The sequence below is a fragment of the Teleopsis dalmanni genome, chromosome 2, assembly GCF_002237135.1.
Source record: "Teleopsis dalmanni isolate 2A chromosome 2, ASM223713v2, whole genome shotgun sequence".
Lineage (NCBI taxonomy): Eukaryota > Metazoa > Arthropoda > Insecta > Diptera > Diopsidae > Teleopsis > Teleopsis dalmanni.
This window is the reverse complement of record NC_051847.1, coordinates 67890947-67903530: the sequence shown is the minus strand read 5'-3', so window position 1 is coordinate 67903530 and position 12584 is coordinate 67890947. Positions and strand designations below refer to the sequence as shown.

Sequence of the window (12584 nt, the reverse complement as noted above, 5' to 3'; positions counted from 1 at the left end):
TGATTAATCTGGTATTTGTGGAAATGAAAAGAGAAACAAAAAATATTTTCCATTTCACTCATACAGATAAACTAATTAGGTTATGTGCTTTATTGGGAAATAAAGCAAGGACATACTTAACTAACTCAGAGTTGCAATTTAAAGACATATTGCCTCACTCAACAGAATTTTGCAAATGGGTTAACGTTGAAAATGTCGCTAACTATAGTAAGTATCCCGTTCGAAAATCAATACTTAAGGCAATAAATGATAATTGATATAATTTACGAATTTTTTTCAAATAAATTAAACATTTATAAATTAACTATATCTGGTCCAATAATTATTTTTTGATTCCAAAGATGAAAGATTAGGTCAAAGCCACAAACATAGTATACTACTCAAATGAATATTTTGAAATCCTTAAAGCAATGTGTTTCCTCTACATGACCTAACAGTAGAGTACAGAATGTCAAGTTGCTTTAAAGTCAAGTTCAATCCAATTCACATACCTTCTGCTCAAAAAGTACTGGGATTTTGTAAATAAAACACATAAATTTAAATTTTATTCCAAATTTATTTTATCTCCTTCAAAATATGCTCATTCTGAAGCGATACACATATGCTAACGCTGAACCCAATCTTCCATACACTTTTCGTAGGCCCGTGAAGGTATGGCTTTTAGTTCTTTCGGCGAATTCTCTTTTACCGATTCAATCGACTCAAAAGGCTTACCACGAAGGGGCAATTTGAGTTTCGGGAACAGGAAAAAATCGCACGGATCCAGATCTGGCGAATATGGTGCCTGAGCGATGGCAGTGGTGCCGTCTTTGGTCAAAAAATCGCGTACAACAAGAATTTTCCATAGTAAAAATCGCTAAATGCACTTGAGGTGGTCTCACATTAACAGCTGCCGTAAACAAACTAATTGACAGAGGGCGCTCATATGTCAACATTTATACCATATATCAAGAAAGGGTGTACCAAGATAACATTACTTAAGTAGTAGTTAACAAACAACAAGGTATGTTTTTAAGTGTTACACATTTCTATATGAGACACCGAAGCATATATACATATTATATTAATATAAAAAATATTTTGTGTTCTCACAGGGAAACCATAGGCAAATTATCTGTTTATATATTCTCTAAAATAGTGCTTCAATATAAAAGAATCTTAAGCTTTATAGACAAGGTTCAAGCGAATATAGAGGGGAATCGATATGTTAAGCTAGTGGGAGTCAATACGAAACCTTATGTATCAATGTTTGTACCTATCAGTCAGAGACAAAGGTTAACAAGTGATCATTTTTTGTAAAAGGACAACTGGAATTAATCTAATGTACGATCCCAGCCAGATAAAGAATGTTATTTTCAGCATATACAAAATTTAGAACTTCTAACTTAACTCGCAGTAGTAAGATAAAATTATTTAATATCATGTCATTTCTCATAGGATATTGGGTTATAGAAAGACATAAAGCAAGACTAAATCTGCTCAAAACTATTGCAGATCTTCTACGCCAGCTCTTTAGCATCTATTGTATCACAAGCAGGGATTATTAAGACTCAAACTTAAGCGTTTGGGTGCACCATTCTTCAATTTACTCCTCTACAACAACTGCAACCTGATTATCAAATAAATGGTTCCTTTCATCTATACGTCAATATGTGTACCCCAAACTATTTCTGTTTAGAATCCTAAAAAGACCTATTAATTACCCATCATTGGTTTCGATTTTTATAATTATTTCTGATGTTTTGTTGAAAGCTTTTCTTCGTATCTCTGCTTCCTTTATATGCTTTTAAATATCGACCTATTGAATGCACAAGGTATTGTACATGATATTTGCTGAAAAACATGTCATATCAAAGATTTTCATAAAACACTGAGAATATTGTGAATAGAAAAGAAATAAATTTTTATCTCTAAACTTCAAAGTCTGTCATTAAAAATTTATGTGTACTCTCGTACTCGTAATACTTCAATGACATTGACAATATTTTATGGTGAACGAAGTGAAGTAGTAAATGCCGCTTACGTTTATATCCTTAGAAGCATTCCTTGTTGACCGTTGGCCATATATTTTGATCCATTCGAAAATCATGATGGTCACTTTGACTTTGATTTATGCGGTTAAATGTAAACGACATTTCAAAGTTTTATATTTTTTTGCAGATACCTAAGCTATATAGTATATAGTAATAGCAAAATATAGTGAAAACCGATTTACTCTTACTCTGCGAAAACTATACAGCAAAGTATGTGAAGAGGAAGAAACATCATATGCGTTTTGGCAGAATATTTCATTTTTTTTTTTTTTTGCTATTCGAAGTAAAATCATAAAATGAAATGAAAATGGTGAAAAATTCTGTGGCATAGCATTTGACTGAATTGTGTTTCCGACTCTACCGATAACCCAAATAATTTTATTAAACCGAAACATAATATGTACGTACTTGGAGGCAGTTGCAGTTGCAGTTGCACACATTGGCCGCATTAACCACATGCAGATTCACACAGATACGAGTGCAACTAAAAATTTTGACTGGAATTTATGTAAACCACTTAATTGGGTTAAAATTATTTTATTTATATTGTATTTATTGTTTTGTTTACTTTGGGTTATATTTTAACACATATGTTGAACCTTTACACTACCTATCAAAAAAATAGAGACAAAATATAAAATACTGTTTATGAAATATTGTAATTATCCTTTAAATAATGCATCAATCATAGACATAATATGCTTGAATTCATACTAAGGCCCAACATACAGTTTCACTTAATCAAGTCAAAAAAGGAAAGAATACCTTAAATACTCGTATTAACAGATAGACAAACGGATATCGTTAAATTGATTTATCTTAACATGATGCTCAAATATATGATATGTATGTGAATCCTTAGAACGAGAAGCGGAAATTTCTTCTTGAAAAAATTAATGAGAAGAGTAGAGATTTTGGCCTATCCATGAATACCAAAAAAAAACAAAATACATGATCATCAGTAGAAAACGACTAACATAAAACGATGCTACCATCAAAATTGGAACTGAAGCTATTGAACGAGTACCTAAGTTAAACTACCTTGGCTGCTAGCTAAATGAAGAGTGGACATCATCATATCAAGAAATTAAGTGTCCAATAGAGATGGCTAGAAACTCTTTCCGCAAATTCAGAAAAGTGGTGTGCCATAGTAACATTAGCATCCGCTATGTGAAATGCTATGTCTGGTGGACTTTAAAAACCCTTACATTGAATAGAAGCTTTTGAAATGTGGTGCTACAGACGTATTCTAATAAGATGACAACTCCTAAAAACTTTCAAAAAAAAAAAATGAGGTATTTTGGTCATATCATCCAAGGATATCATCCCTTGAAGGCTGAATCGAAAACAAACGCAGCTTGGAAAGAAAACAAATATATTGGCTAAAGAATATCCGCCACTGAATTGGGTTAAGAACGATTGGAGACTTGGTACATAGAGACAGTGAAAACTTCAAAAACATTATTTCTAACCAATTATAGTTTATGTGATTTTATAACATTTAATTATTGAATAAACAATTAAAGAAGAAGAAGATTGGGTCTAAAGCTTGAAAATATATTTTTTTAAAAATACTTAGGTTTTATAAAAATTTTTATTTACATCATAGTCGATATCTATATACTGCGGTCTTCTTCAGGGAACGATTGGTACTATTATTACTAATAGTACTATTTCAACGATTACTACTATTAGTACTATCTGTAGAATTCTGAAGGCGACTAGAGCATATATTTGAAGTATTGGTGTGAATAAGAAATTGTTTGAAAACCTAATTTTTTTAAAAAAGTAGTGGATAACTTACTTCGAGTAGAGTTTTTTAAGAATGGTGCATGAGAGAAGAAAATTTAAGCCAACAAATAAAAGAAGTTTTTTGGAATAAGAACTGATATACAATTAATTCTTATTGAATCACCTCTTTTTGGAATACTGGGAACAATTGGATTCAAGGGTTATTTTTATTAATGAGACTCAGTGATACTTTATATATACATAAATATTGAAAAAGAAAAAAAAAAGCCATTATTTTCGTTTAAGAATTACCTCCTGAAGTTAACCATTTTAAAGGCTTTCCTGATAGATCGTGCATGCTTAAAGAACTACGGCACATATGATTTGGATTTAAATTCCACTAATGATAAAATTTAGGTCTTGTCTAAAAAACTCTTTAAAAATCTTCAATACAAATATTTGATGGCTATGTCTCAAGAGTAGAGTTTCAAGCACTCCTATAGCTACTGCAAAGTCTACATAAAGTTTAATTTTGTCTGGCATCGCTTGAGACCAAGAGAACCATTCATAGCTTATGGCGTGCCAGATTTATTGAACATCAGTTTTTTGAAACAAATATACTATGTACATATTAAATGCTCTATATAACGCGCTTTAATAAAATTAATATATCATTTATATATTTATAAATTAATATTTATAAATAAATTAATATACCTTGAATATTCTACTTCAAATTTTTAAAAACTGGTTTGTCTCAATTCTTATGTCTATGAGTGTAACACATTTCCCATATTGTGAAAAAAGGAATGGACTATAAATTTTATCATTTACATTACTTCTTGATTTAATGTAGTTCATTTTAATGTAAAATGGTTTTCGTAAATTTATTGCAATTATTTTAGCCAAAATTTTGCCAAAATATAAGTGCAATGATTCTTCGATTACATTCACATTTGGGCCATATGCTACGATTGGAAGACCCATTTATTTATTGTAATTGTTTCTAGCTATTAAAATTCATTTAGTTAGTCAATTTATAGGGACTTTAATTAATAGTGAAATAATCGAATACAATGAGACATTTGCTTATATATCTAAATAGAGGAGCCAATTAAATGTAAATTCTCTTAAGCAAAATCTCTGTTATACAGGAGTACCAAATACTCTTATCTCTGGTTTTTTTATTGTTTTCAATGGATGCAACTTGAACTCATCCTTATACAAAGAAATCAAGACGGCAATCAATAAAGTAAGAAGTAATCAATAAAATTCATCTAAGCGTTACTTCAGTATATTATGTTGGGTCCTATATATTTTGAGAACTGTTAGAATCATCACTAAGACTACTCACCGTATCATGAATTACTAGTTATGAGTGCCCAATTGCAAGAAATATAACTTTACACTTAAATTACTTAAATCGGTATTTTTAAATAATATGCATATCTGAGAGAAATTACAATGAAATAGATCTCTCGATACAGTGATTCCAAAACTAATCTGCATGTGGTCTTCACAAATACAGAATCTCGCATCTGCGGAGTGAATGGTTCACTGATTTCTATCGAAGATTTAAACTCGACGTTTAGAAGGCGGCATAACTGCATCTATACAGATACTTAAGTAAATCCTTTTCGAAAATTGTGGTTGACTGCTATATAAAACTGTAGTAAAAGGAAGCAGAAATAGAATATTGCCTTTGCTGGATGACTATTGGATTGACTATTGGATGCTAGATGAAATATGTTGAACAGAGTGTTATAACGAGAGCTTCGAAAGAAAAGTGGTTTACTACCGAAAAAAGTTGCTCATGGGACGAACATTCAAGTTACCTAAAGACTGGTTTGTCTCTACATATACTGTAGGATAGTCTCTCGGAGAGCAAAACTGACATCCTTATACCCAGTAAAGTTGCTGGCAGGTTATTTTATGATGGCATTCATTATCATCTTAACATTAGAAATCAATCTAAGAATATTGGCTCTGATTAAAGGCAGTTACGAGCTCTAATCCCTTTTTTGTGACCGACTTTGAGATATCCAGGAGAAAATCAGTAGACTGGTAGTTCCTTTCCCATTCTGATATCAGGATGTCCGTAATTGCCAACATTTTGAAACTCAATCGATATTCTTAATGTTTTATATGCAGGGTGGTCATACCAGGCATGATCAGTTCGTTGCCCTATTTATTCATTTCGTATAATTATATTGCGACCATTTCTAAATAATTACATAAGTAACGAGGGGAAGGACTCCTAAAACATGCTAACATGTGCAAGTGCTGATAATTTCAAGTATAGTCCAATCCTTATTCGTAACCACAAATGTGAATATAGTGAAAAAACCATTTAGATGTATCTTCTAAATAAGAAAACATATGTACTAATATAAAATATCCCACCTATTTACATTCTCATAAAGTTCACCTACCTCGCAGGTAGGTTTTACTAAAACAAATTTATGTTGAAATAAAAACTAAATTAAAATTAATAAAAAATTTTACAGCTATTTTAAATTTTAAACTTAGTAGCTTAGAAATATATAAAATTAGTTACGTTATATATAAAAATTTAAAACAAAAAAAATTGTTAACCAGTACGTTCATTCGGAGAAGACTAAATTCACTTTCTCAACATGGCAAATAAAAAACATAATGAAAGTCAACAAAATTTGTAAGTAAAACATATTTTAAATTAAAATTTAAAATTACTACAGAAATGTATGTGCAGAGACAGGGACTGGACCTTAGCAAATATCGAGGAAGAGTTTGACCGCATTGATCGTCTTATGACTGATGGGAGTACACATGATATAGCTGAAAATTTAGCTCTACAGACCAAACTGTTAAAGGTAAACTTATAATATTTATTAACTTAATAAAAAATGTAATAAAATTAAAAATTATATATAAAATTACAAATATATATATAATTATTACTAACCAAATTATTCTCAACTTTAGATTAAAATGGATAGTTTCCTGCAATCTTCTTATGAACGTGTAGAATTCTACATGAATGAAATGTCTCGTCTTAATGCTCTTTCGCACAAAGAGAATATTCGTGTATCTGATGGCAAATGCCAATTAAAAAATTATTGTTCGAATTTCTCACTTCCTACAATCCGTGAGGAAACAGCTGAGGAACTTGTCGAATATAAAAATTATAATGTCAAAAATGCTGCTGTCCTTTATAGCAAGAGATCAAAAAACTCCTCCTCCGATCCTAATGATGACTCAATTGGTAAAACTAACTCTCCTTCCACCGGTGATGGTACAAATACTCGTGGGAAAGGAAAACGCCTGTAGTCATTTATAATTATTAAAAAATAATTAAAAACAAATTTTTCTAAATGAAATAATTATTTATATTTTAATTATTTTTTCAAAAATTCAATTTTTATTTTGATAAATAAAATTTGAAGTTCAGAATTCATTGTGTTAATGAAGAGGTCTCACGATTAATATATAAATCTGCGAACAATTATTATACTTCTGTGAGAAAGTGCAAAAAATGTGTAAGACATTCTATATGATATCGAATCCAATATATATTATACGTAAACTAATCATATTTTTATGATTATATCATTATGTTGAAGCTATTTGAGCCAGTGCAATTGAGCACTTTTACTCTTAATAATTTCGAGGTATCTTCAAAACCTCTCTTTACGCCTTGACTGAATTATTGTTTATCACTTCATCAGACTAAACAATAATTGACATCAGATATGCATACCTCCCCGAGAAGCCTGTAACCATTCTGAGATTTGATTTTATTGTATATAAGAAAAAAGTAAATTATGGCCGTGTGCGAGTTCGAGTAAATTGAGGTAAAGTAAATTGAAATTTCCTAGGGATTATTTGCGCTGCACTTATGTAAGTTAGTTAGTTGTGGTGGAGAGAGGATGAATCCTCCTCAAATAGCTAAGGATGAAAGCCGTTTTGAATCCACAAAAACAGAGGCATTAATAAAGGCAAGAATCTGGCTAATGCTGATACTGGAGATATCGCTAAGTGAGTTGAAGAAAGGGGCCCCTAGAAACTTAAACCTAGTTCTGGCCAGACCTGGACAAAAACACATCAGGTGTTCTGGTGTCATTTCTTCAAGTATTGGTAGACACGCATTGCATGAGGTATCACAGGGAAGGCCAAGTCTAGCCCCATGCCGTCCTATGGAGCAGTGACCCGTAAGGACGGATATTAGCTTAGAAACCTCAGATTTGTTTCTACAGAGCACTTATGTAAATATTTATTTATTTTCTTTACTGCACTTATTTATTATTTTTGGTTAAAAGTTTTCAAATGTTTTTATTTATTTATTAAACATCTTATAAAATTTTCACAAGGGTAACACCTAATTTACCTAATTTTTACCTAATTTACCCTACTCGAAATTCTGGTAAATACCAACATTCGCTGCCATACCGACATATTTTACTATTTCCTACAATTTTCCATCAATTTACACGAACTCGGACACGGCCTAAATATACATAAACATTTCGGTTTTTAGCGTTAAATACAGCATTAGCCTTATATTTATATTATATAGTTTACGATAATAGCCTTTATACAATAAATTTAGTCAAAAGTATAAAATTTTTTGAATTTATTTATCGACCTGTTTTTTTTTATAATGATTTTTATATATTTTTTAATCCAGCTATAGATTCATTTATGTTAAATAATTCAGCGTTTAATATTTTTTATTATATTTCAAATATAGACTCTCAATATAGACAAAAGAATAGAGTATATGACGTAGATATAGTTTTGCTAATAACCAATCGCCAAACGATAATATTCGCCGAAGAATGATAACTTACTACTCGCCTGTGTTAAGGCTCAGTTAGACGGTAAGTAACGTAAGAAATTAATTCAAAGCGAAACGCGCAATCAGCCAAATCTGCTTATTTGATAGGAACGAAATAAACAAAAGCGGCGAACATTATTTATTTCGTTCCTATCAAATACGCAGGTTTGATTGATTGCGCATTTCGCTTTGAATTATTTTCTTACGTTAATTACCGTCTAACTGAGCCTTTATTGTTTGGGTATGTTATTAACCTAGCTAGCATAAACAATAGCCAAACGATAATACTCGGAAAAAAATGATTACTTATTGCTCGCCTGGGTTATTGTTTGGGTATTGTTATTAATTATTCTAATAACTATTATTATGTTGAAGCTATTTAAGCCAGTGCACTTGAGCACTTTTACTCTTTATTAACTCGAGGTGTCTTCAAAATCTCTCTTTACGCCTTGAATTTGATAAGGAAATTTTGATATCTTCCATTTAATGATTTCGAGCACGACACAAAATTATTTTTGGTAAATTATCCGCCAAACGTGATGCTGTACCATACGGAGTCTCTGAAAAATGGTAGAGTATTCTGCTGACAATATTTTTAATGCTGTTTCGTCAGCATTATGGTGTATTTTTTAATTTAACACCGCTATACTGTTTTAAGTTCAAAGATAAAAAATACTCAAATGCAGACACCAATATGTCTGGAACATTAAAAAAATAGCTTTTAGTGATTGGAACATCGAAAAGTCCGCAATGTTTTCAGAAAGTTCACTATTAGTCAGTTAAATACAAATATAATACAAAGACATAGATAACGTCAAAACTTTTTGAGAAATGAGTAAGTGATTGGGTAAAGGTCTTACAAAAGAATAAAGAAAAATATGTTTCAAACTTTCCTACTCATCGTTATGTTAAAGATTTTAACCCAATCAAACTGTTTTTTTTTTGTCATCGAACGTTACATCAATATTACAGCCTATGGATCAAGACATAAAATCATTGAAGACGAATTATCGAAATCGACAACATTGATAATTTCAAAGAGCCAAAATTAAATCTTTCGCAACAATTTTAATGTTGAAAGGATCATGGAATGATGTGAAACCTAATACAATCTCAAACTGTTTTCACCATGCAGGCTTCGCTGAATGTCCATTATTAATTGAAATGAATACAATATCTTCATCGTCTGGTACGACACACAGGCTTTCGTCGAAACTGTTGAAAATGTAGTAGGCTTTGACGATAATCGTTATATATGCCAGGAATATAACAACGACGCTATTTGAACATCTATTACTGCTGTACAAGACGAATGTTAAGATGATAGCAATAACCAAAGCGATAATACACCCTTTGAGTGTCCTCTAATAGCTAAGGCCTGCGAAGCGTTTAAGGTTTTGTAAAAATACTTATTATTTAATGAATTTTCAAGTAATTATTCTGTATTAAATGGTCTATCTTACATAAGAAATAATTTATTTATTCAAATCAGTATGTATTAATTCAATTTGATTTTTTCCTATAAACTCAATAATTTATCTTAAATTTGTATTTTTTTGTATCATATAAACAATTTATATCATTTATATTTATGAGATTTGATTTATATTAAAATGAGAATAAAAGATATTTATTAAAATATTGCTTACAACGATTTGCGATTATAGTGACTTATTTCTGCCGGTCGTTTGAGGTCGTTGTAAACTGGAAGATTGAGATCATCAACAAGTTTTATAATAATCGGATTCTCTCCCACCCGAATTATTTCTGCGAGTTCGTTTGAGGTCGTTGTAAACTGGGAGATTAAGATCATCAAAGACTTTATCAACGATCTTTATCATCACCGGATTGTTTCCCATGCGACTGAGCAAATAAAGATAAGTGAGGGTGACACCTGATGGTAGCAAATATGAGCTGAGTAAAATAGTTGCTGGTTCCTTAATATCATTAATAGAGACATTTTGTAACGTTTCCTTGGCATAAGTACTTGCATTACTTGCTACCGTTTTGAAACGCAGAAGAGCTTCCTGCAAATAGAGAAATATTTAAATATTTATATTTTAGATATATAAAATTTTTAATATTTTCAAATAAGGTGAACAGCGTTTACACAAATAAAAAAAGTTAAATAAAGTAACTTAAAATCTATTATGGATTAATAACATAATGACATCCAATATGAAGCATGTAGCTGATTAATTAAGTGATGCAGAAAACTTACAAAAGCGATTTAAAATCAAAAATCTTTCCAATTATACATTTATAAAATATAGTAAATACTAATAATTTGAATTATAAACATTATTGCTGTTTTTTTTGAGAAGACTTTCAGCTAAGCAGCAGATAAGAAATGACCTCACTTGATTAGCAAAAACTAATTGAATCTAAGCGCTTATCACCTCAAAGTAACTTTATATATTTTATCTGTTTTAAAAAATACCAAAAACTTACAGCAATCGCACATACTAATTTCCATAGATACGACAAAAAACGTTTCCAATCAAATTTATTTTCATCTTCCATAAGTGTTTTTTGCAGGACACCTGATAAGCGATTGCCTTCGCATCTCACTTGATGTTTGTACAGAAAATGGCGACCACATAACGCTACGGAAACTCCAAATCCACCAAATATTAGTGTATGCCTTGATAAGCCATTACTCTTGCTTGTTCCCTGTGTGCTCCTATGTGTTTTTGTTTCCAAATTTCGTACCAATTTATTAATACTTTTCAGCCTGGCACTAAAATCTCGGGCAGTGTTTATTTTTGTATGTACATGATATCTGGGCAGTTGTAGAAATTGACTTCTGTAAAGAAACATAAAATGTTTTAACAATATTTCTATGGAAATTTTTTGGTATGACATAATCCTGCCTAGCAGTTTACCTTCGTCCGCAACTTGACACCAACAAACCCAACATTATTGTCACCTTTTCAACACACCTCAGATAAGCACTTCGATTTTATTTTATTTTATTTTATTATTAGTTTTATATGTTTTGCACCAATTGATTTTTTTTATCGTTCGTTAATATTGTTTATAAAAATTTTGTTAAAAATGACAGATAAAATCGTTGCTAAGCCAAACAAAACTTCTGTAACAATACACAGCTAGAATTCAAATGCATTAAGATGCTTAGTTGATCAACACGGCGAGATATGCATGCACAATTTTCAAATGCAAGGTGGACTTTACATGAAATTTACAAGGAGTTCTGACGAGGATCTCTCAACTCACCACACTCACAAATCTTGCAAAAGATCGTTTCAAAAATGTTTAAATATATATTTTTTATATTTATATACATTGAATAAAAAACAACTTTACGCGTATATATCAAATGTTTAACTACCTTTATATTTATATTTTCGTTTCTTAAATACTAAATCTAACATGCTATTCCGTTTAAAAATGTTACGCTTTAATTAGCTTGGGTTTTACTCACTGGTAGACAGTCCATTATTTGTATAACACAACCTTGTCTGCCGTCATTGTTTAAATTATCCGTTATTCCTTTTCTTTTGTTTACACATATTTTATTTTAAACTGATCCTTTTGTGTGTGAAAAAACTCGTGTTAATGAAATATCTTAATGTCTATTGTTTTAAATATTTGTAATACTTTACTACTTTATGGAAAAAACTCGTGCTTTTATTCTAATATGTAAAGATCGGGAAAATCCTAGATCATTAAATGATTTATATGAGTTTTATTTAAAGTTAATGTATAAACAATCATGTTTTGCTATTTTGATGTATAATATGCGCAGATACATGTTCAAATTTAAATATATACAAGTATATGTGTATGTATATATAAGTTACAAATTGTATTTTCTTTTAAATAAAAATAAAACACAACCGATTCATTTGATTGAGTTGTATTGAATGTATATCATGAAAATAATAACTTATGTCTAAACCTTAACATTTGAGCATCACTTTCAGTTCTCATCTAAACATTACCATAAAAAGCAGTGTTTCACAAGAGATACATTAATCCTG

General features: G+C 30.5%; 2 protein-coding genes across 2 annotated transcripts; one reads left to right on the top strand and one right to left on the bottom strand.

The window, feature by feature from the left end:
• Positions 1 to 6349: 6349 nt before the first annotated feature.
• On the top strand, positions 6350 to 7102 carry LOC119685672. The gene is made up of 3 exons (XM_038100027.1): positions 6350 to 6438; positions 6496 to 6616; positions 6729 to 7102. The coding sequence occupies exons 1-3, from the start codon at positions 6401 to 6403 to the stop codon at positions 7071 to 7073; spliced, it is 504 nt and encodes a 167-aa protein (XP_037955955.1). The 5' UTR covers positions 6350 to 6400; the 3' UTR covers positions 7074 to 7102.
• Positions 7103 to 10162: 3060 nt separating this feature from the next.
• On the bottom strand, positions 10163 to 11842 carry LOC119685671. Its single transcript, XM_038100026.1, has 3 exons — positions 11466 to 11842; positions 11032 to 11386; positions 10163 to 10607 (listed from the first exon to the last, which is right to left on the bottom strand). The coding sequence occupies exons 1-3, from the start codon at positions 11498 to 11500 to the stop codon at positions 10302 to 10304; spliced, it is 696 nt and encodes a 231-aa protein (XP_037955954.1). The 5' UTR covers positions 11501 to 11842; the 3' UTR covers positions 10163 to 10301.
• Between the last annotated feature and the right edge of the window lie 742 nt (positions 11843 to 12584).